The 26,525-nt window shown below is 35.5% G+C and overlaps 1 protein-coding gene across 3 annotated transcripts in view; it reads left to right on the forward strand.

The window, feature by feature from the left end:
* Window positions 1-997: 997 nt before the first annotated feature.
* LOC101890368 (sarcoplasmic reticulum histidine-rich calcium-binding protein) overlaps window positions 998-26,525 on the forward strand; it is a 73,526-nt gene continuing 47,998 nt past the window's right edge. The window contains exons 1-2 of one of the 3 annotated variants that reach the window (XM_059121306.1): window positions 998-1,468; window positions 5,921-7,347. In XM_059121306.1, coding sequence (XP_058977289.1) covers window positions 6,193-7,347 — 1,155 coding nt within the window. In that variant the 5' untranslated portion in view covers window positions 998-1,468; window positions 5,921-6,192. Of the gene's footprint in view, window positions 1,469-1,490; window positions 2,572-5,920; window positions 7,348-26,525 lie in introns of those variants that run through there. The other 2 variants (XM_059121308.1, XM_059121307.1) reach the window with 2 other exon arrangements.

Raw genomic sequence — 26,525 nt, forward strand, 5'->3', positions numbered from 1 at the left:
AAAAAATCCCTTTGATTCTGAGGACTAATAATTCGCCGAAGTCGTGTGACGTGGGTGGGCGTTAAGCTTGTTTTACTAATTATTTCATAATTTATTTATAGCATGTCGATTAGAGCGAAGAGTTAGTTGTTATGTAAAAACTGGTAAAACAAATTGTTACAAACAGCCCACGCATTTTATTTTCCTTGACGGCTATCCGCCGCTCACAACATTGCTGCAAACTGTTGCAAATAATAATCGCAACTTACGCAAAGAAATAAATTCTGGCGATTACCTGAACAGGTCATATTGGCTGGGAGAGTGCTCAGCAAGGAGAGTGCTTGGCAAGGAAGCTGGTCTGAAAATTAACTTAGTCATTGGGAATACTTGCGAGTAAGAGGTCACAAGTTTACATCATTTTAATTGGTATTTGTTTACAAATATCGAGTCTACAATTAGATAATTTCTGAAAACTTACATTTTACTAAAATTGTTTTGACCTGGAGAATAAAACACAAACAAACATACTGGAGATTCCATCAAAAACCATGTACGCCTGTGTACTTGGCGATCAAATATCATCCAAATAGACTCAAAAGAGAACTTGCTGACTGCTTGAGTGGAAACATTAACTCAACTCCAAATGATACCGGCTTTTTTACTTGCTCCCATTTGATTCTCGCTACGATTTTTCTCAAAATTCATTCATTGAGAAATTCATGAAAAAAGCCGGTTGAGTGACTCCCCACCACGAGAGCAGAACACAGAGACCGATGAATGGTTGCTGGTTGAGAGATTGGAGCTCTTTTTGCGGCGCTCTGTTTACTACATAAACAGAGAGCCCGAAAATCAGCTGCAAAACAAACACAAAGTGCCTCCTTCGTCACGATAATGACGTTACTGTTCATCATGAAGTTGAAGGCGATAATGAATGAAATCATCATTGTCTGGATCGGCGTTGATCGTGCGGTTGCTTTGAATCGTGTGGCATTTTTGAACAGAAACGCGAGAACTGCGGACGAGTGCACAACACCACAGCGCTCTGTTAACCGACACCGAGAAATTAATAATTCAATAAATTATCAGAAAATAAATGTTTGCTCGCCCCCGAAGAGCGAAATACTGAAAAGAAATACGCAAACTTATAATATAAATTCAAACCAACGGGGATTTTGAACAAAACCTCAGAAGAACAACAATAATATTGAACGAGCAAAAATACGAAAATGTGTGAAATTGTGGAGTGTAAAGATTTGCATTAAGTTTTTTAGCGGTTGATTCACATCCATCGGTTCGATGCATCTTTTATAGACTTCCATGAAGAAGGATCATAAAATAATCCAGGCAGTGAAGTGCCATAATTTTTTTACAACACCTCCGGATGAGGACCACCAACACTTCGTAACATTAATTCGTCGTATAAACCTGATAGTGATAACATTTGCAAGCGTTCGCCTTTGCAGTCGGTCGTCGGTCGGTCGATCTATCGGTCAGTAAACCTGTGAGGCATTGCTAAGAGCAAGTCTGAAATTTTATGTTTTTAGAAATTTGAGTAAAACAACTGTGAATGTCTCCGAACACCCCCACAGCCAACATCAATCTATGAGTCGGCTAGATTATGGGCAGCAATTAATTTTGAAAACGTGATCATCAATTTGACAAAACAAAAAACAAAAGTAAATTAAAAACACAACAGCATCACAACAAACAGTGATAATGTGCAATACAACATTGCAAAGGCGGTGAATTCTTTTAATTTCTACAACAACAAAGCTTAGGAAAATCATTGTCGATACCCTTGTAGTAGGCGTTGTTGGCCAGGCAACGATATTCCCAAAACCCAGTGTGAAATGAAATACCAAAATCGATTCCAACATCACTTCGAACAACCACAACAAAAACAACATAATTAAACAAAAAGTGCATTAATTTGGGTTTTCTGCTCTTTGGGTCTTGTCTGTTTGCTCGCAACTCTTGTTTGTCTACAGATAATTCCGAAATCACTTTTGCCACCACAAAACGTAAAAGTCAATAAATTCATCGCTGCTCGGCTGATCATGGAAGCAAAGTTGAACAAATAAACGACGATCGCGCCAAACAAGCAAACGAGCAGCCAGCCAACCAGTCAGTCCGTCAGAGAACAAGAAAGCTTCTTTCGACTTGAGCAATTCATTAGATCCACCTGTCATCTAGTGGCGGCAGCAGCAGCAGCAGCGGCGGCAGCTATCGCTTGATGCTGTTTGTTGTTATTGTTAATTCGTGAAATTACAACAGCAATAATTACAAAAACAAAAGTAGCTACCATTCAAAGATTAATGAAACAAAAAAAAAACAACAACAACAAAATCAGTTACTGCTAAACAAATGCAACAACAACAACAGAAAAAATTTCAAGTGTAACATGCAAATTTATAAATTTTTAATTGGGTCGTCGTCGTCGTAGCCATCGATGTCTGTCGGTCTGTCTGTCTGTCCGTCCGTCCGTCTGTTGTCGCTGCCGTCTATGCATTCAATCGTAGATGTTGTGTCGTGACGTGTTACCATAGCCGCAGTGACATTTTTGTTTCTCGCCGTTGCATTTGGTGGACAAAAGTGCGTAACTATTCACGAAATGCGTTAAATTTCCATGTGAACAAAAATCTCTCGAAGACATCTGAATTGTGCGAATCGTTAACGTGAGAGTGGTGGCCAGAGTGTGTCTACAGCAAATGGTTTGTAGTTCAATAGTATGGTAATAACAGTGGGTCAATAGGTGCCGCCATCATACCGATAGAGTTCATCTTCGCCTTGAATCCTAGTTGAACAATAATAGTGCAAATTTGGGACCGAATTGAGGTCCCCGTTGCCATTACATGTGATATATTTCTTTCTTCTGTAAACTAATATAGACCATTGTAACATCGGATCTTATGATAAATACATAAACAGAATAAACAATGTATGTGCGTTCCCGTACTAAAAAAAAAACCTTTCAAAATATTTATAAATAACAATTTTGTAAAAATTACAAAATTCTTGCAAAAGTACCAGGTTCTCGAAAAGGTCTTAGATTTAGGCAAACCGTTGTCGTTACCCTTGTAGGCGTTGTTGGCAATGCAACGATATTACCAAAACCAATTGGAATGCAATACCAAAATCGAATACCCTAATGGCTGTATACATTGTTTTTGAAAATAAATGTCCACAATTTGGAAGTGTTGTTCTGGAATTAACCTCGTCATTATGATTCGCCAAACAATACTGAGTAGAGACGTCGCATTAAACTGTCAAACAAGCTGTCCGATAACAGAGTGATTCATATTAAAAATGCTCTTAAAAGCGCCCTTTGTGTGAATATTTGGGAATTTAAGAGAGCATATATCCGAAATGACAGAAATAATATACAAAAAAATCTTAAAAACAACAATGTCTCAAAATTTCAAAAGTAACGTATGCACATCTGTCTGAAACCCTACTTATACTTTCTAACCGGACAGTTTGTAATTCGATTTTTAAGTTGATTTGTTCAACCAATGTTTATATCAAAATATTCTTCACGAAGTACCACCCCCACATAGGTGTTAAACTTTGAATAATCATAACTCCTATAAAATTGAAAATACATTGCTCAGAAAAGGTCAACATTTTAAATAAGTTAAACTCCCTTAAAATACTCTTCCCTTTTTTTCAGAGTGTAAAGATAGTAGTGATAGATAGTAGTAGTGTAGTGTAAAGATAGGATATATAGGTCCAATCTTTATGTATATATAAATAAATGGTCAAGTTATGAGGTCATATATCTGTCTGAAAACGAACTGAGGTTATTTTAACTTATCATTATAGAACTTTTAGACTGTTCAACGAGAATGTTAATAACGTTTTATAAACAAAGTAAAACAAAATCCAAAGTTTCCGAAATGAATACTACTTAGCATGAGTCCTTACAAGTCTCAGACAAATTTCAAAGATATGTCTGAAAATGTCTTATATACACATACTTTTTATACCCTCAGTCATATGGCTACAGAGGAAATATATCATTTGATACGACCAAAACGTGCCTCATCGAAATAACGATTTTAGACCATAGGTCTCTTTGAATCAAATCCGTTTCAGGACATCCGTCTATCTGGCTGGCTGGTTCGGGAGTATCGATTTGGTCCAAACTTGGTACATGATAATATTATTATCAAACTTAGATCGAGTTCGGAGATGGGCATATCGGTATTCATGAAACCCATAGAACGCGAAATTAACATCCGATTCCATTCAGACTTGGCACATATTAAAATTTCTATCTATAAAAAATCTTTTATAAAGATGGTAGAGATCGGACCATTCCTTCTGGTACCTCTCCCCCCAAAAGGTCAAAGTTTTGAATAACCAAACCGACAATAATATCCGAAATAAGCATTCAATCTCTTGAAATTTCACCCATACAAACAGTTTTACTAACACAAGAGCTGTTGTGAAGATAACCCCTTCTGGTACCTCACCCACAAAGGGTCATAATTATCAATACTTTTATCTGTCGTAACTTGCAAAACAACTCAGCGATTCTTAACAACTTTCTATACCTAAATACATATCTCTCAACCAGAAACCTGAGTTGATACGGAATTTATGATTTCGCATAAAATTGGGTATAAATGATCGATTTTCTTCTATTTTTGCCCATACCAATATTTTAACCTGTATAAGATTAAGTATGAAAATAGAATACCTTGGTCGGCTATACCTGGTGCATCACGCACATTTGAACATTTTCTAAAAATTGTAATATATCTCATATAAAATGAAGGAAGTAACCAATGTAGTCCAAACCTGGCACGTCGAAATATTTGTATCATATTTATTTAGAGGGTCAACAATTTGAATAATACAAAGTCAAATATTTTTAAATAATCGAATATTGGCTGAGGGTATACATCTGTCGGCAAAAACGACTGTTACTTTTTAGCTTATTATAAGACATTTCAATAAGATATTTTCCAATAAAGAGTTTCGAAGGGTGCCTTGTTTGTGGCATGATTCTGCTGGATTATATTTTCTATGCAGTTTAAATTGATGTTAGGAATTAGAAAATCCAACTAGTTTAGGATTTATTAATTATAATGTGTACAAATATGACCCAAATTTCGCCATATCTCTTATAATATTCTTGCAGAGATAAAACGAGGTGGCTATTTATTTTTTATAAAAGTTTTATTAATTAGAGAACAAACTTGAAAAATGGTATGAGAATCAAATTTTAAGTAAAGAAAAAAATATGTTTTACAGAAAATTTTGAAATATTCAGAGTGTCACAACAATATCATGGTTTCCCCACTGTCCCAATTGCATATTCCATGTCACTGCCGACTGCAGTGGTCTAATGTTGTCTCTTGTTACGGAGTCACTTTTCGGGCAAAATACGACGTCATTACCACGTCCATGTAATTAATAAATGGACGCATTTAAAAATGCGATTAAGGCAAACGAAAATAAAAAAAGAAAAACAAAAATACAAGCACTTCTACTCGAACATAAATTTAACGTTTAATTGACATTATTAAAACTCAATTGACAAGAATATTATCGAGGAACGGTAGCAGTGACGTGGTAATTTTACATTTCACGAAGGGGCAATTAAAAAATCAATCTGTAATCACTTATTTTCAACCGGAAGTTAAATTTCTCCCTCTCCAATTCCATGACCCACATAACACTTTCATTTGGTATCCCATTGCGAAAACGTAACAAAAACGCCACTGCTAATTGCCATAAAACACTCAACACCGCCACCACTTTTTCGTGCGAATCACTTCATCTGCTTTCAAGAAAATAATAAAAAGTATATTAATAATTATTTGTGAAGAAAAAGCAAGAATGCGAGCCTAAAGAGCTTCCACAAACCAACAACAAAAAATATAAGCGTGCAGAATTTCTAAGAATTTTCCAAAACATAATTCTATATTTTCAGCACACAGAAAAGATCTTTAAGATTACGATTTAACAAGAAAACAAAGTGAGAATGAAAAGAATGAAAAAATCCAGTGAAGGTGTGAAAAAAGTGAAAATAATATTAAACGATAAAAAACAACAGAGAAAACTCTATTCAACATAGGAAAGAGAAAAAAAGTAAAACAAAAAATAAATAAATACCACAACAACAACCAATTAACACATATCCAAACCGAAAGGAAATACAATACCCAACAACAGCAACAGACACTTCCAAAAAATACGGACAATATGAAACTGCAACCCCACCTTAGGAAAATGTTTGACTTTCACACGCTTGTGATCCTGGTGTGGTGTCTAACCCCAATGCAGACGCCTCGCCCCACACACGGACTACTTCTAGAACAACAAAGTAATCACAGTCATCCCGGCCATCATCATCGTCATCATCACCGTCATCATTATCCACGGCAGCAACAGCTCAGCCATTATCACCATACCACACCTAGAATAGAAGATGAGGAAGGAGAAGCCACCACAAACACACCTCTGTCCCTGATGGATGATAATGCGATCACCAACAGAGAGGACGAAGAGCTTCTTCTTTTCAAAGGCATCAATTCGTGGAGCTCCAGCACCACGAAACCCGCCAGACATCACCGCCACCAACACTACAACCATCGGCATCACTCGTCGGAGCAACAGGACAAAAATCAAAGTCGTAATGGACAACATTTAATTTTAACCTCGTCCAGTTTATCATCGCCAACATCGGCGGCTTCAACATCCTCCAAGTCATCCTTCTCAAATTCCATATTGGAACAACCGCAGCAGCAACAACAACAACACCACCACCACACCCATCATCAACGAGGGCAGCCACATCATCCACATCCCCAGCAATCATCGTCAGCCGCCTCATCGCCGACCCAGAGATTAGGACCAACACCTTTACCACCACTGCCGTCATATTTCTTATCAGCTACAACGCAAAAACACAATCACCCAGCCGGCCATGGAAATGGCGACGGTGGCGGCCATCAAAGACGGCTGTCTTCTAAGGCGGCCGAAGATGCAAGTCCTGCGGAACGGTCTAAATTTAGCTCTCATAAAACCGTATCATTGGAGCGAGACAATTACCAGAAACCACAACAACAGCATCATCAGGAGCACCAGAACCAGAACCATCACCCAACAAAGCATCTTCAGCCTCAGACGAAAGATTTGACAATGAAACGAGACTATGACGACGACGATGATTTGCAAGGGCGACACACACGAACACCGCAGGAAGATGCTGATTACTATGAGGAGTACAACGACAGCGACGACGAAGATGCCGATGATGACAATGAGGAGGAAGATGATATTGACGGCTTCGCAGATGACACCGATAACAATTTAAGTGATCGCTCCTATGCCCGAATAACCCGTTCCAAACTAGATGTAAGTACCTGCCAATATGCATTGATGTGTTTCTTTTTTCTTCTATTTTACTATTTCGCTTTTCAGTTACAGGGTGAACCATAAATCATGTTGCAAATTTAAAATTTTATTTAGTAAAAATTTCTTGAGATTGCATTTTAAAGTAAAACAATTTTTACAAACAGGTCCTTTAACTAGTAGGCGATAAGACCTGTTTTCTGGACCAACAAAAAGGTACTAGAAATTTATTTGTTTTTAGCTAATATCCTTCCTTCAGAGCTAAATTCTTCAAATTTCTCACGTATATTTTCCAGACAATAGATAAAGTGAAGTTTTATGAGCTCCAGGGTTATTCAAAATTTTGGCCCTTTGTGTGGGAGATACCAGAAGGTGTAAACCTATATATCCCATCTTCACAGCTGACCTTATATTAGCAAAAATAATGGGATGTGTGAAATATGAAGATAACCGCATGTTTATTTCGGATTTTATAATCGTTTGACCCTTTGTGGGGGAGGTACCACAAGGAATGGTCCGATATCTCCCACCTTTATAACAGATCTTGCGTTGATATAAATGTTAAGATGTACCAAGCCATGGAATCAATCGGATGTTAATTTCGTGTTTTATGAGCCTAATGGATATTCAAAATTTTGACCCGTTGTGGGGGGGGGGGGGGTTACCAGAGGGAATAGACCGATATACACCGGACCTTGGGCTAATAAAAATATTGGAATGTGTGTAATTTGAAGACAATCGGACTCATGCAGCACATTTTATAAGAGTTAAACTTATTCAAAATGGGGGAAGGAGGTACTTGTTGGAGTTGACCGATACTGTGAATTTTCATACCTGACATAGCTATCATGTAAATATTAGGATTCGCAAAGTCCGAACAAAATCGGATTATCCTTTCTCTTTGTGTGCAGTAAAGTGTTTATTTTGAAAATATCGACTTTTAGTGGGGAGGTTCAGAAGTAGTAGACCGATATTGTTCATCTCCGAACTCGATCTCATAATTATATTACGATGTACCAAGATTGGAACAAATCGGATTCTGCCTTCGACGGACATTGCTAGATCGACTCCAAGTGTTCTGTAACGCTTTTTGTCCAAAGAGACCTAAGCCTAGAACCGTTATTTCGATGAGGCACGTTTTGGCCCTATCAAATGATATATACCCTCTGTAGCCACATGACTGAGGATATAATTATCTTAAATTTTGCGAGGAATTGAGCAACATATTTGAGACCCTTTGAGTATGGTTAAAGTATTATTGGGAACCCGAAATCCTTAGGGATTTTGATCCACTAGCCGAATACTATTACCTCCACTTATAATTATACATCTCCCAGGCCATGACCCCACAGTGACATAAATCCTTAATGAGGGAATTGAATCGATAAATTCGTCGCTAAAATATATGTTCGTCAGAAATTCGAATAAATTTCAAAAATTTTCGGAATGAATGAGATGATGTATTCGCGCTCAAACAAGATCATCTCTCTTATGTTGGACGCACTCACACACTCATTGTTATCCATTAACTTTTGTCACACTCTGTCAGATGGAAATAGATGCATGTATCCCCACACTATTTCATCCGTATTCCGACATTTTAATTTAATCATTGGCATTTCGGTTGGACTTTATGAATCATAGTTGGCTGTCGCCCGTAAATATATTCACCTTCTTTACGACGAAACATTGTAAGCGATGACAGTTAATATTAAAAAAATAGCCAGCCAGCCAGCTAGGAAGGCTGGTAGGCAGACCGCCAGACATGACCGACAGTCCGACCGTGCGAGCGGACATGCAGACTAGAAGCAGGCAAACAAAAACATAATATAAAAGAAAAACAATTTGAAATTGCTGTAGTACATTATATTTAGCCCGCCTGCTACTGGGGTTTTTTGTACCACACACACACACAGTCACACGTACAACAAAAGCAACGACAACAAATCGTAGACAAAAATGGAATGTGTTTTCCGTGCAGACATAGATTTGTATCCTCTGTTATGAGACAGTGAATTGGAGAACATTTTTCGTTTTCATTTCAAAAGTTCTAAAGGGATAGGAAGGAGGCAACTAAGTTGTACTATATATTGTAAAATTATCCACAAAAAATGCACGATGAGCAATAACATAGGAATTCCCACATTGTTTCCAAATCAAGCCAAGGAAGGGCATTTGAGGATTATGGTAAAAAGGATATATTGTGAGGAGAACTTGAATTCGCCACTTAAAAAAGTTGTATTCCCTGGATTTTTGCCAGTAATATTGTATGTGTTATGTACGAAATGTTAACTCGAATATTGTAAAGATGGACAGGACCTTTATATTTATGAAAACATTCGAAGAAAATTACTTTGATTATACAATTATACAGGGTGTGATAAAAAACTGCAACAAAGTCAAAGGCCATAATTTTTAATTATTTTGTTAAATTTTATTGAATGAAAGCAATAAATGTCGGAAATAGCATCAAATTTTAAAATAAGTTTAGATTTGTTCGAATTGGTCACATTTTGCACGAATTATGACCTAAATTGCTCTGCGGTATTTTAGCCCATTCCCGGCAAAGCGCTTGCTTGAGGTGATCGACACTTTGGTATTTTTTAATGCCAACCTTACTTTCCAAAATACTCCATATACAATAGTCCAACGGACTGGTATCCGGAGATTTTGATCTCCATTGTGCGCTGGAAATGAAGCGAAGAACATCATTTTGTAACCATTCTTGGGTGGCGCGTGCTGAGTGCGATGGTGCTGAGTCCTGTTGGAATGTCCAGGGCCTGCGGCCAAAATGTTTGCGTGCCCATGGCTTTAATACACCCTTCAGAATATTTTCGCGATAATATTCGGCTTTTATTCAGATGCCACCGTTGATTACTACGAGCGGAGATCGACCATCGGATGTTATGGCGGCCCACACCATCACCATGGCCGGCGCTTGAGTTCTGGTGGGCAACCGAAGGTGCACATTTTCAGCTGACCTCTTTGGCAAGTAAACACGATCATTTGTTTGTTTACAAACTGCTGGACAACGAATGTTTTCTCATCGGAGAAAACCAAATTCGGCAGTTCACCACTTTCGGCCAAGCGAAGCTACTCTTTAGCTCTTTTGAGTTATTGCAGTTTTTGAATGGAATATTGAGATATGTTCAGCTTACGAGCCATTTTTCGGCCACTGCGACGCGGGTTTCGATCAAGTCGCTTCAATACTTTCCGAACCATTTCTGTTGATGTTGCTGTTTTCTTCCGTCCAATTCCTTGACGTCAGGCTACGCTGCCAGTATCACGATAACGAGCGATGGTACGAGACACAAAAGATTTATTCACATTTAAATGCCGGAATGCTCTAACGATAGCCACTTGTGTTTTTCCAGCCAAATATAAAGAAATCACATTATCACTCTTGAATTCCATCACGAATATTCGAATTCTCACCAAAATGATTATGTACGCTTGTAAACAATATAGTGAACTCTCACTAGAATAATTTTAACAGCTGTCGGACGAGTGGTTTAGAAACGACAGCAGTGTGAAATTTGAAGACAATCAAGCTATTACATCACATTTTATAAGCTAGACGGACGGACATCACTAAATCAACCACAAATGTCCTGAAACGGATTTGGTCCAAAGAGACCTAGGATTTAAAATCGTCGTTTTTCTAGCCGTATGCCTGAGGAAATAATAATAAAATAAAATATAAGAAAACATCACTTTCAGAAAATGGAAGATCTCTGAAACCAATATTTCCAATACGTTGCATACATTTTCGACCAATTGCTACATTTAGTCACTTACCCCCTCACGAAATTGCGTAGGTGGTAAAATATATTTATATGTGTGGATCTCCTTGAAATAAAAATAAAATAAATGTTCTAACAACAATAAAAAGCAATTATTCTATTTTTATTTCATATCTTGAAAAGAAGCAACAACATTTTCGTATAACTAACTGAGTACCTCACAGTCATGTTTGTGAACAGATATCGGAATGATATTCAAAGTGTTGATGTTTATTTTGAAAAATGAAAAAAAAAAAACGATTTATGTTTGTTTTAATGAATACATTTTAAAAAGCAAATGATTTTGAATGGCGTGCAGCACGAGTCTAAAGCAAATAAATTTTGTAGACATATTTATATCTTTTGAAAAATTTTCTTTTGGCAAATATTCAAATTGTTTTAAACAAAAAAAACATTCACACACCTTTGAAGAAAGGTGCTTCACAGGTAGAGATTTTTTGAAAATTTTTAAAAATCAAGATAAGATAAAATGTAAACGTAGAAACCTGAGTGCCATTGAGGTGAATTAGAAGTTCCTTCTTTTATGCTTCTGCTTAAATTAATTCCATTTGGAATAGAACCCATTCAATCCATTTTGAACACTGTACACCAGAGGTTTTGTCTGCCACATTCAGCTTACAGGTGCAAACACTTGTTTAACAATTCATAGAAGCAATTCAGGCCTCAAAGATAGTCATGAAAAGGAAGGAAGGGGGACACAGACGAAGATAAGATGAATAATTGTGAGTTGTTAATTGCAACGAGACTTCTTTCGGATGTATTTAACAAATTGCCACCATGTTAAAGGGGAGGAGGACCGCCAATGTGTTGTTTATACATCTTCAAATAATAATAGTCATAACTTCCACCCACCAATCTGCCAGACACACAGACACACTCACATCAACGACTCGAAAGATCAACATCCAATTCAGATTCCTCCTTCCATGGGCTGAAGATTGTTCGTTTTTAATGTTCCCAACACAACCACTAAACCGTAAACACATTCTCATTGTTACAGATGGAGTTTTTTTTATTAATTTGTGGAGACTTCTTTTATTACTTAATTTGTTGTTGTTGTTCTTATTTTGGTAAGCAAAACAAAAATTTGATGGCGCTGTTGGGTGACTACTTTTGTGCCACCATTAGTGGAATTTAAGACCTCCATTTAACAATAAATATATTTTAAGCTTTGGCTGTTGTTTTTTTTTTCAGTTTAGCATTTGTATTTGGAAATATTTCAATATGTGCAATGTTGTCCTGGACCCCCCGTTTTTTACATTTTTAAAAATGCTATTTTTTAAATGTTGTGCATCTTACAGATAGTTTATGGGTAATTTTTTTACAAAAGCATTTTATCGTGGGTCCATCGACTTATCTTCTGCAGTAACTCGATTCTTAAGAATGCTGTGAATGATTTCATTGCTCAGGAATTTGTACTTCATTTCTCCAGTTGAGAATCCACTCAAGTTTATTTTGATTAGCTGGAAAAGTGAATGTGGAAACTTGTTTTTTTACTTTTACTTTAAATATATCTGCATGATGTAATATTTTATGCAGATTACAAAATTGTACGCACACATTAGTGTTTTTACAAGGTAGGTTCAGTGTTTTTGTGGCATAATTGTTCAACAAGGCATATACCCATGGTAATTTGTGGGAATTTGTTACTATCGAATACATTAATGTATTTTTTTTACCAGATATGTATGTGTCTTCGTATTTAGGCTCAAATTATATTTAAAGAAATTCATTTATCTTGTATTTAAACATCATGAAGAGACAAATAATAAGAATGTATCTATTTGTTTTCGACAACCTATGATAAACTCATGCGTATGTACTTTTGGTTCGTATACCATGTGCGATGTAAAGGTGAGGGCCTCAACCATATTCTAAGGTATATGATGCCACCAAATTGACGGTTTGAGACTTTAAGGCTCCTAACGAAATCCATTTTAGGACATTTGAAGTCGATATACAGGGTGAGATGAAAAAACTACAACCAACTTCAGATTGCTTTCATGTCTAAGCCACTCGTCCGATAGCTGTTAAAATTATTCCAGTGACAGCTCATTATATTGTTTTCAAGCGTACAGAAAAAAAAGTTATTCGTGATGGAATTCAAGCATGATTTCTTTATATTTGGCTGGAAAATCTCAAGTGACTATCGTTAGAGCCCTCCAGCATTTAAATGTGAATAAATATTTTGTGTCTCGTAACATCGCTCGTTACCGTAATACTGGTAGCGTAGCCCCAGAAAACAGCAACATCAGCAGAAATGGTTCAAAAAGTAAAGAAGGGACTTGATCGAAACCCGCGTCGCAGTTGCCTGAAAATGGCTTGTGAGCTGAACATACCGGAATATTTCATTCGGCAAATATTGAAAAATGAGCTCGGGCAAAGCCATTGAAATTCCAAAATGTGCAAGAACTTACACCGCAACAGAAAGAAAATAGACTCAAAAGAGCTAAAGAGTTGGTTCGCTTGGCTGAAAGAGGTGAACTGCGAATTTGGTTTTCTTCGATGAGAAAACTTTCGTTGTCCAGCAGTTTGTAAACAAAGAAAATGATCGTGTTTACTTGCCAAAGAGGTCAGTTGAAAATGTGCACCTTCGGTTGGCCACCAGAACATAAGCGCCGGCCATGGTTATGGTGTGGGCAGCCATAACAGTCGATGGTCGATCTCCACTCGTATTAATCAACCGTGGCATCAGAATAAATGCCGAATATTATCGCGAAAATATTCTGGAGGGTGTATTAAAACCTCGGGTACGCAAACATTTTGGCATCAGACCTTGGACATTCCAACAGGACGTAGCACCATCGCACTGAGCACGCGCCATCCAAGAATGGTTACAAAATGAAGTTCCGTGTTTCATTTCCAGAGCACAATGGCCACCAAAATCTCCGAATACCAATCCGTTGAACTATTGTGTCTGGAGCATTTTGGAAAGCAAGGTTGGCACTAAAAAACACCAAAGTGTCGATCACCTCAAGCAAGCTCTTCGCCGGGAATGAACCAAAATACCGCAGGGCAATATTCGGGCACCGTGTGATGATTTTATTGAACGTTTCAAGGCCATAATTCGTGCCAAAGGTGACCAATTCGAACAAATCTAAACTTATTGTAAAATTTGAAGCTATTTCCGACATATTTTGCTTTCATTCAATAAAATTAAAAAATTGATTTGTGGAAATAGCATAATATTGTCCAAAAGAAGTAAAACATAATATCGGAAGATATGCATAATTACAATTTTTTCGGATTTGCATTTGTAATGAACCAATTAAAATAATTACAAATTGAAAGCAAAACTGTGCTCGCTGTCACCGCCAAAAATACATCTGTTTACTTTTACGCTTTCAATGTAGGATATCCACCTTTAATTAAAGACATTTATCGGTGTCTCTTCGTTGGCAAAACATTCGATATCTCGAACATGAAATTTGTCTGTCGGCCGATCTACAGACACCTTAGACTGATTCGTTGTTAACATTTCGACTTCCTTGGCTCAAAAACATTAAAGGAGCCAAAATGCCCAGACATAATAATTCGTACTGGCCAAACGGCTTTTAACAAATTTGTTTTATTAGCTGGCACCCAAAAAGCAAAAAGAAGGAAAAATAAGTTAAGCTGATCCCGTGATCAAAAGTATGAAGTAAGAGTATTAAAAATGCTTCCTACTGACAGGTATTAGGTTGTACTTAAATTAGACTACTATGTTAGCGAAAGCAAGCTTGGCATGTGTGAATGGTTGGGTGAGTGTTTGTGAGTGTGTGTGCAAGGAAAATGGGGAAAATGCAAACAAATTAATTCTTCGTGATCCTTGCAGATTATTCGAATGGAATTTATTTTACGTAACTGGGGTACATTTTAAATATTATTTACTTTTTCCACAGCTTTCGTGGCAACAACTTTGTAACAAAGATGCTTAAAAGAAACAACCGAAAAGGTATCACACGGGAAAAATTCATGGATTGGAATAATTCAAAAGAGGGATCATACTTCAGTATAAGCAAACAATTTTCGATAACTTTCAAATAGATATAATTTTTTAAAGTATACGTTTTTGTTCTCAAGAGAAGGCATAATCATCAGCGAATAAGGTCAAATACATGAACATAAATTATATACGATTTCAAATAAAATATGAGAATAAAAACTTTTGACACTATATACCACCACAATTATAAAAAAGGAAAATTAATAATACGCCTTTTTTAAAAACACATTTTCAATATTTGGTAACTTTTAGGAAAATCATATCATACATACATCCACTGGCGAAATGACGGCTTCATAGATGATAGAACTATGGAAACAATACAGTTTTCGATTCAATAAAATGTAGAGTGAAGAATGAAGCTACATCGATTAGTAGCACAACTCAAGAGTTTTAAAACATCTCCGAGTTTTAAGATTGGGCCTTTGTTATAATGGTGCCAACAAAAACTTTAAAGAAAATCGAACACTTATTTACAATTCTATTGGAATAATTGATAGCCAAAAGTATAACCGGAAGGAAAATATTAATTATATATCTGGTTAAAATAAATATTAATACTCGAAGTTTGATGAAATTCGCTGAATTGTTCCACATGTTATAAGGGTTATAATTATTCAAATTGTTGGCCCCTTGTGAGGGAGGTACCTGGAAGAGTTCGCCGATAAATTTAATATCAGAAATCAATATTCTTCAGATCTCTGGTTGAGAGATATATGAAAGGTATACTTATTCAAAATTTGGACACTTTGTGGGGAAGGTACCTCAAGGACCAACCCGATATTATCCATCTTCAAACCAGATCTTGTGTTAATGGAAATATTAAAATGTGAGAAGCTTACAATGAATTGAATGCTTATTTCGCATTGTATGACAGTTTAGGTTATTCGAAATTTTGGCTTCTTATGATCAGTTCGCTTCTTGTGATCGAATGCTCATTTCGCGTTTTACGACCTTCACAGTTATTCAAAATTTTGACCCGTTGTGGGGTGGTACCAGAAGGAGGTCCGGGTGCCATATTTTTACATTTTTTTTAAATTTTATTGAATGAAATAGCATCAAAATTTAGGATAAGTTTAGGTTTGTTCGAATTGGTCACCTTTAGCAAGAATTATGGCCTTCAAACGACCAATGAAACCGTCACATGCTGTCCGAATGTTGCTCTGCGGTATTATGGCCCATTCCCGGCGAAGTGCTTGTTTGAGGTGATCGAAACTTTGATATTTTTTAATGCCAACCTTGCTTTTAAAAATACTCCAGACACGATAGTCCAACGGATTGGTATTCGGAGATTTTGGTGGTCATTGTGCGCTGATAATGAAGCGAGGAACCTCATTTTGTAACTAATCTTGGGTGGCGCGTGCTGAGTGCGATGGTGCTGAGTCCTGTTGGAATGTCCAAGGTCTGCGGCCAAAATGTTTGCGTGCCCATGGCTTTAATACACCCTCCAGAATATTTTCGCGATAATATTCGGCATTTATTATGATGCCGACTAATACGAGCGCATAGCGAACATCGGCTGTTATGGCGGCCCATACCATCACCACGGCCGGCGCTTGAGTTCTGGGGGACTTATTCAAATTTAAATGCTGAAGCGCTCTAATCATAGTTTTCCAGAAATCACACTATCACGCTTAAATTCCATCACGAATAACCTTTTCTGGAAAATTCTCACCAAAAAGCTTTTCTACGCTTGTAAACAATATAATGAGCTGTCACTGGAATAATTTTAATAGCTGTCAGACGAGTGGCTTAGAAATGACATCAGTCTGAATTTGTTTGTAGACTTTTCATCTCGCCCTATATATTGCACATCTCCGAACTCGATCTATGTTTGATGTACCAAGTTCGGACCAAATCTGATGCTTCCTTCGAGAGTTATCGTGCGCACCAGCCAGGAAGTCAGACGGGCATTGCTAGATCGACTTCAAATGTCCTGAAACGGATTTGGTTTCGATAAGACACATTTTGGCTGTATTAAATGATATATACCCTTATTGAGGAATTTTAAAAACCGAGGCCAATAAATTGTGACTCTCGTCTAAAACTTCCACATTCTTATCCCATATAAATGTAGAGAAATTCCTTATAAGCTACAAGCACCATGGGTTGTACTCACTGACAATTAAAAAAAAATCAAGCTTTACGATTTAGCACATTTCGCGCCCTAATAACTAGTACCAATTACAAACAGCTACCCACCAATATTTACGCCCGTATATAATTTAGGGAATACCAATCTATTTTGTTCTCTGAATTTCCAAAAAGCCTCCTTACAGTCTCCCGTTTCGTCGGGGCGTAGGTATTTAGTCAATGGGTCAGTTTGTTAACGTCTTACAACATTTTCACATAAATAATGTTTGTTAAAAAATTTTGTTGATAAAAATATCAAATTGCTCAGGTAAATTAATTTTTTAAAGGTAAGATAATCGAAACAAGTAAACGTTAACCCTTACGTCGAATGCTACCCTTAAAAAGACATAATTATTTTAAAGTATACAATATAACAGAAGTGCTAGCTTGAGCACCATTCGAACATTAAACCTGGGTCAAAGAAGTGTTAAATGATTCGCTTCTTTTCCTTCGCACACTCATGCTGTTGTATCCTTTGAAAGAAATTGCCCAAAAAAAAATTGCATTCCCTTTGTGCCTTAAATTCATTCGACAACTGTCATAACTGAAGAAAGAAACTCAAATCAGCGACTGATACCATCAACTCAACAACATCAATGACATCGATAAACCTGAATTTCGTTTCAATTTTTTCTTTGGCACATTTTTTGCCAGTTTGGTAATTTAGCCTGTTTTTTGTCAGCCGGGTTTCGTTCGTTCAAAAAGCCAAAATGGGCACAAAACATTTGCATTTACATGATTTTATGAGAAAACGAACGTCTTTTACTTTTTAATGGCTTCACTTTATCATTTGTCCCTTTTTGTCTGGAACAGCAATTGCTTGGCTGCTGTGTGGCGAGCTGGCCGTTTGGAGGCTTCGAAGTTGTTTAACTGTGTGGGTGGCTGCTTTGAGAAATATTGGCAAATAAAATTCAACTTCATCGGTATTGCTTTTATTTCAGTTGCCGTTATTGTTGTTGCTGTTGCGGCTGCTGCAGTCAAAGGTTAGCTCCAGAGATTTACAATTATTTGGCTTAACATTCGCCCCATTCGTTTCGGGTCTGCAAATTATTATCTGTTGTTGTATTTTGTTAAACAGTGAGAAACTAAATCAATGACAACAAATTGAATGCAATTTATGAGATCGATTTTGAGGTGGGTTGTTTGTTTTGGCTTTCGATAAGCGATTTTAATTTATAAATGGAAAAGTTGGTTAAAAACGTTGGTTGTGAGCAGTATATTTTGGGGCACAATGTAGAGAGTAAGGAATGACGCTCTGTTGGTGGATATTGCCGACAGTCAGATTTTTCTCTGGACTTTATCACCATTTTGATATGTAGGTCATTCTTGATCTAAAAAAGTCCATAAATAATACAAAATGAAAATAATCAATATTCATTATTCTGTTTCCCCGATTTTAAATGTTTTGAAGTTTGATTGCTCTAGTCTGGAGTATTCCCCCATTGGCTTATCCTCATATTACTCCTTATCACAGAGAGCAGTGTTTTTATACCCTCAGCCATATGGCTACAGAGGGCATACAGGAAAGTAGACTCAAAAGAGCTAAAGAGTTGCTTCTTCGGTTGGTCATCAGAACTCAAGCGCCAGCCATGGTGATGGTGAGGGCCTCCATAACAGCCGATGGTCGCTCTCCGCTCGTATTAATCGACACTCAGCACGCGAGTTAATTCTTGTAGTAATCCGAGTATTAAAAAAAACACAAGTTTATTCGTTGGTTGCTCAAAAATTACTCCTCTTTATTGAAAACAATAATTAAAATGAAAGTTACGATTATAACTTATTTAAAGTGAAAATTGCAATAACTGCATTTTGACAATTTATAAAATTATTAGTAATTCTATAGCTGGTGGCCTGTTTACAATTCTTTGAAATTTAAATATATGCTTATTTAACAATTCTTTTATTGAACAATTCTTTATTTTACAGTTCTTTTTCGGTCTGTTGAACTATTTAAAATTCTTACTAATTTTATATGTAGCAATTCATACGGTTATTGACTTATTAGCAATTCTTAATAATTTTTATTATTTATTTGCTTGATTTAACCTTGGTGGCTTTGTAGGTGCTTGTGTTAATGTTGTTGTTGTTGATGTTGTTTCTGTAACTCCTCCCCCCTTAGTATGGAGCGATGGCCAAAAGAATTGATGGTCAGAAGCGACAACAGTATTGGCGGGAAGTTCATTTACCACTAATTTTGTCTTCTGTTTCATTATATAGGTGAAAATTACAATTCCAATTATTAACATTAAAGTTCCATAATTTATGTGTCTGTGAAGTTCTGTATTGTTTGATAACTCTTCGATGGCTAACTTATTTTCTAGATGGTACTCTTTGAGTTTAGGTATATTTAAAGTTTCTATTGTAGACAAAGGTTTTATGTTTATTTCTGTGGGTAGTTTTACAATAAAATCGTCCCAATATATGTTTGGGTTATCTTCGTAGATAATTCCGTTAATAATAACATTACAGTTTTTAAAATTTATTAATAAGTTGCCTTCAATATTATGTTTTTCGGAGTTACATGATGTTTTCATTTCTGTGGTCGGTAAATTTTTTATTAACACAAGTCCTTGTTCAGGTTGTGATATTTCTGTAATTTGGCCTATATTATTGAGATTACAATTAGCTTCTAAATTACTTATGATTTTTCCAAAGCATGAAGAATTTTCCATAGTTTCTTGTAGTGAACTTTCTTTACAATAATATATGTTTTCGATTTTCTTACATAAATTTTCGAAATATTGAATTTTATTATTATTATAAATTGTGTAAGGTTTTATAACTATTTCTTTTGTTTTATTAATTGGTATAGGAATTGTATGGGAAATTGTGTAATTGGTTAATGGGATGTGGGGAATTTGAATGTTAAAAACGATATTGGTATCATTGTAAAATGCCTGTAATTGTAAGAGTTCATATAAATGTTCTGTTGTATCAATTTTAATTGACTGATTCTCTAAATTGTTCCCTATTTCTTCTAACTCTTGCGTATTTAATATCATCTTGGGTATAATTCCGAGGCTAGACAATGTCATCGCTTCAGAAACATCTTTAATATGATTTGTCAGTAAATCAATGTGGAAATTAATCTGATTTAAATACTGCATATCATTTATAAGTCTTGAGTTGGAATTTATGCTATTTTGAGAATTCTTTATTGACTCTACTATTATATCTTGTTCTTTATTTATGTGGTCTGTGATATTTTCTATTCTTTCAATGATTCTAGTACTAAGTATATTCTGTTTACTGGTTTCAGTTTGTAATTTATTTGTTAGATTAAATATAGCCTGGTTAATACGGAGAGCATCATTATCGTCCATATTACCTGTGATAAATTTAACTGCTGAACCTATACCATTAAATAATCCTCTTTTCCTGCGGTATTTAGGAGTTATTGAATTCAATTTATCCTTAAGGTCTTTAAGTTTAAATTTTGTTACCTTTAAGGAATCTCTGTTGTAATATGTGGGAGTAAATTGTTTGACAGATTCCTCAATTTTCATGACATTATCCTTATAAGAATCTAATTTTATTATATGTATAAGGTTGATATAGTCAATTATTGTTTTAGCAGTTCCCAGTTTTATTTGTAATAATCCCTGGGTGTCTTTTAAATTGTGTACCTCCAGTGTTTGTGTGTGTATCATGGGTATTAATCTGAAATAAAAGATTATGAAAATTGTTTTTTTCTTATTTTTGATTTGTGAAGTTTCGTGTTTTGTGTAGTAAGTAATGTTGCTTTGTTGTTTTGTTTCACTTTGTGCCTAGAAAATCTCGGTGTTAATTTGTTTCTCCTACATTCCTTCCTGTATATATAGTTATCTACATCATAATTTAGTGGATCTTGTCTGTCTGCATTAAGTTTTTCTATGCGTTTGTCCGTGTCGGTTTCCAATTTTTCCTTAATAGATTCGTAGAGTTGTGTTCGAAATTGATTAATTTTAGAAAGATATTCGTGTTCATTGTTAAATGTAATTTGACGGTTAATTTTATAGGTTCTTCCATAGAAAAGTTCGAAAGGTGTAATTTTAGTAGAAGAATGTATTGCGTTATTATAGGTTATAAGAACTTCTGTTAGGATGTCGTCATGATCCATTTCTAACTTTTTTTCTTTAATTTTCTCGACTATTAATCTGTAAGTTTCAGTTAATGTTGAATGGAGTCTTTCTACGGGGGAATTGCTAGAAGATTGTTGAAAAGATGTAAAGTGTAGGTCAATTTGGTATTGCTGACAAAAGTCTTTAAATATGTTTGATGTGAATTCGGTTCCTTGGTCACAAACTATTTTGTTAGGTATGCCATGCAGGCTAAGAAAATGTTTTAAAGATTTAATAACGCAAAGGCTGTTTCTCGCTGTTAGAGTATATGCTGCGGCGAATTTGGAAAATTTGTCTATAATGGTTAAAATATTTTTGCTGTTAATCGTGTAAATGTCTATATGTATTATATCTAATGGTTTTACAGGTGTGGGAGGTTTTTCAAACTTATTCTTCGGAGGATGTCTATCATATTTTAGTCTTTGGCATGAAGTACAATTATTTATTGTTTGAGCTATCTTTGATTTCATGTATGGAAAGTAATATTCGCGTTTTAGGTGGTCATAGGTTTCTTGTATGCCTCTGTGATTATTGTTTTCGTGATAGTCTTGAATGATTTTATCCTGATTATCGTTTTCTTTTATGTCCTTTACTATTTCAGTACACCTAACTAAACGAAAAATTTTGCTTTGTGCAAAATGTTTGGAATATACATTTTGAATAATGCGAAAAGTTTCATTATCTGTAAAAATTGCCGTGGTTTTATTGGGCGCTAGATGATTTTTAAAAATTTGTGTTATAATTTCCTCCGTATAATTGGGGTATGTAAATGTTTTTCTATATTTGTTTTTAAAAACTACTTCTTGTTTTATGTGAGAATTAGAGTTTCCTGTCTTAAATAATGTTTGTAAATTAAAATCATTTATTGGTTTTTCCGAAATCGGAATACCATCATCGCAGTTTTCCTCTGCAGAGTGAATAGTACTACCAGAAGTGGCTTGATTTGACGTTGTATCAAATGCATTTATGTTTAGATTGACTGATGTGTCAGTCTTTATGCGACTAAGGGCATCGGCGTTTGTGTTTAGTTTGCCTTTTTTGTATATAATTTCATAATCGAATTCTTCTAATTTCAGTCGCCATCTTATTAATTTAGAGTTTGGCTCTTTCAGGCTCATAATCCATGTGAGTGGTTTATGATCTGTTATGATTCTGAACTGGTGACCAAATAGGTATGGTCGAAAATATTTTGTAGCCCAAACTATGGCTAAGAGCTCTTTTTCTATTGTTGAGTAATTGATTTCCGATGTCGTGAGTGTGCGACTTGCGTAACAAATCGGTTTGTCGTTCCCTATAGGTCCTTGCGAAAGAATGGCTCCTAGCGCAAAATTACTTGCGTCTGTCGTAAGATTGAAAGGCTTAGAAAAATCTGGATATTGTAAGATAGGGTCATTTACCAAGAGTTGTTTACAAATTTCAAACGTTTTTTTATAGTTATCGTCGACTATAACAGTTTTATTTTTCTTCAGACAAGCTGTAAATGGCTTTGTTATTTTGGCAAAGTCTTTAATAAATTTACGGTAATAACCTAGTAGACCTAAAAACGATTTTATTTCTTTTTGATTTGTGGGTATAGGAAAGTTTTGGATCGCCTTTATTTTGTCAGGATTTGGTTTTACTCCTTCTGTGGTCACTAAATGGCCCAAAAATGCGCATTCCTTATGTAAGAATTCAGACTTATCTAATTGAATCTTAAGATTAGCTTCTCTAAGGGCTTCAAAAACTTTTCTTAAATTTTCCGAATGTTCTTGGAGTGAGGTTGAATAGACAATGATGTCGTCTAAATAGACAAGACACACTGTTCCTATCAAATCTTTAAGAACGCAATCCATCACCCGTTGAAATGTTGATGGTGCATTTTTTAAGCCGAAGGGCATTCTCACAAATTCGTAGTGCCCATTTTCTACTGTAAATGCTGTCTTGGGAATATCTTTTGGATTCATTTCTATTTGATGGAATCCGCTAGCCAAGTCCAATGTGGTAAAATACATGCACTTGCCAAGTTTGTCCAGTATTTCATTTATGTTTGGTATTGGGTATCTATCTGATATTGTTTTATCGTTTAGTTTCCTGTAATCAATAACTAAACGCCACTTTTTTTTCCCACTAGCATCTGCTTTTTTTGGGACTATCCAAACAGGTGCACTCCATGGTGAGTAGCTTTCCCGTATGATACCCTGATTTAACATGTCTGAAATTTGTTTTTTTACTTCTTCTTTGTGGATATGGGGGTATCTATATGATTTTGTGTAAATAGGAATGTCGTCTCTTGTGACAATGTTGTGTTTGATTTTATTGGTGAAGGTAAGGGACTGATTATCTTGAAGAAAAATATCTTCAAATTCTTTACATAGTTTTGTGATAACCTTTTGTTCTTCCATATTCAAATGATCAATTCTAAGATTGTCCAGTAACTGAGGGCTTTGAAATTCAGGAATATGTTCGAAGCTTATATTATTAATTTCCCTATAATATGAATTTTTTATTGGATCTACTTTAATTGGGTTTTCGATTAAAATTATTTTGTCCGAGTTTGACTTATTATTTATTTCAACGAAGCTGTACCAGTTTTCAGCCTTGTACATACCAGGTGAAATGGTTACTTCTGGGTTAATTGATATTGCGGGGATTAGGAAATCGCCACTTTCTAAATCTACAGGAATTTTCATAATTGCTTTAGTTTTTGGTGATATAAGAAATTTACCGGAAGTTAAGTTTGGTTTAAAAGACAAAGGGATGCAGCAATTGTTTGTAATTAATTGCTTTTTCTCGAGGTCTATTTTTGCACCTAAATTAGTAAGTATATCGAGTCCAATGAGACCATCGAAATAGTTATGAAATTTAAAGACAAAGAATTCCAGGATTCCACATTCTCGGAATTCTATGAACATAGGGATGTTAACTTTTGTATTCAATTGGTGTTTGTTTAACACAGTGGTTATGATTATTGGTGCACAGTTTTCTATGTTTAATTTTCCTGTATATTCTGGGTTTATAAAGGATGCTGATGCGCCTGTGTCTATAAGAAAACGGAGTGGACGCCCAAATGGAGATGAAATGTTTATGTAAGGCAGGTTAGTGCCATGTTTGTTTATGTCTAGGTATCCTGTTGGGTTTTGGAGGCATCTAATTGAAAATTTTGTACATCCTCTATCTCGTTGTAATTGTCCAACTCAGGTAAATAATTAGGAATGTTATAGTTTACAGGATCTGAATAGGTATTAAAGTTCCTATAGTTATGGTCAATATGATGTACTTCTCTTGGAAATCTACGTGTTTGTCCACTATTATTCCTTAGATGAGTATAGCCTGAACTAGTGTCCATGGGTTCTGGTGGTGGAAGATTTGTGTTACTGTCTAAACGTTGTTGTCTAAAATTGCTAAATTGGTTTTGATTGTTTGTGGCTGTAGGGTATTGTGTTTGCATAGGTGTTGGTAAAAAACTCTGTGCTAACTGAGGTCTATTAATTGGTGTTGGTAAATTTAATTGGGGTCTATTAAATGGTTGATTCATTGGTAATTGTGGTCTATTGAAATGCATAGGTGGACTATAAATCGCGTTTTGTTGTCTATAATGATTTGGAGTGAATGGTTTTTTAATGTTAGGGTAAGAATGTTGTGAATTGTACTGTCTATGAGTTTCTTGCCTTTTCAAAATGTTCCTGTTTTCTTGTCTTATATAAAACATGTTTTGTTCGGTAATACAGTATGAAAAAGCTATCGGTAAAGTATCTGGCTTCATAGCCCTAATGGAAGAGCCTAATGGTTCTCTAAGTCCAGATAAAAATGTGTTAAGGCACATTTTATCAAATAAATCTCGTTTAGCTTTTATTATGTTGGCATCTACCTCGTGTATCATCAGATTATTGTTAATTGAAGCTTGGATCTCTACAACTGAACTATAAAATTCCTCAAGTGTCTTATTATTTTGTTTTAGTAGGTGTAAGTCTCGAATCAATGAAGTTTCATTTCGTTTATCAGAGTAATGTAATATGAGATTATTTTTAATGCTCTGCCAGCTCAAGTCTGTGCTATACATATTCAAAATCTCATTTGCTTCTCCTTCAATTTTGTTACGTATAGACCTTAAAATCATCTTGCCAAGAGGGGTGCCATCAATGGGTGTTAATACTGTAAGTATTTCCTCCACATTGCTTATGAAATCGTATAGCAATCTCGGATTTCCATCAAATTTTGGAAGATCCTTGACAGCATCTGGGATTCTTAAGGAATCCAGTATATTTCTTTCTGTCGAGGGTGAACTGTTCGTAGAATTCATTACACCACTTTGATTATTTTGACTGATACTCATATCGGTTTCAGATTCTGGGATAGGAATAAGGGTTCTTGGGATAGTACACCCAGAGAAAAAATGACAACATCCGTGTATGAAATGACCACATCCGTGTATGATAGTGTATCAACCACGTTTGGTGTCAAAATGAGCACGCTGTTGTCATTTTGACACCGAGATTTTGGCAACGATTTCAACAACAGATGTGCATGAAATGAGCACATACGTGGTCATTTCGAGCACGCCCCGTTGTCAGATTGTCAACGCTTCGTTGTCAGATCGTCAACGCTTCGTTGTCAGATTGTCAACGCTCCGTTGTCGGATTGTCAACGCCCGTTGTCAGATTGAAATCAATGGTGGTCATTTTTTGATATCCGTTCCTTTTCCATTTTATACCCTTAGTAGAAGAAACGACATTTTTTGAAAAGTATTTTATTGAACGAAACCAATTACATAAATTCAATATAAATACATATTTGATTTAACAAAACAATTCGAATTACATATATTCAATGTATAGAAACAAATTAAATTAACTTAAATCTGAAATAAACTTTTCCATTATTCATAGGATATAAGTGAAATGGGTAAGTAATAAAATCTAAAATTGGTATTAAAAAAATTGTATCCTCATTCAGAGAACCAACTTCATACGATTGTAAATGGTAATCAAAGTTTTTAACTTTTACTTGGTTACATAAAATGTAAACATTTTCATTTTCAATTATTAAATGTTTAATTTTGAAAAGTTCAATTGCGGCATTATTTGTTGCTAAATAATAGTTTTTTTTATACCTAGTTCCCTTAAAAAAAATGTCATCAGACACTTTGCAATTTTGGTAATTTAAAACTGGCTTACTTTTTTT

This window comes from Musca domestica, unplaced genomic scaffold (genome assembly GCF_030504385.1).
Source record: "Musca domestica strain aabys unplaced genomic scaffold, Musca_domestica.polishedcontigs.V.1.1 19, whole genome shotgun sequence".
Classification (NCBI taxonomy): domain Eukaryota; kingdom Metazoa; phylum Arthropoda; class Insecta; order Diptera; family Muscidae; genus Musca; species Musca domestica.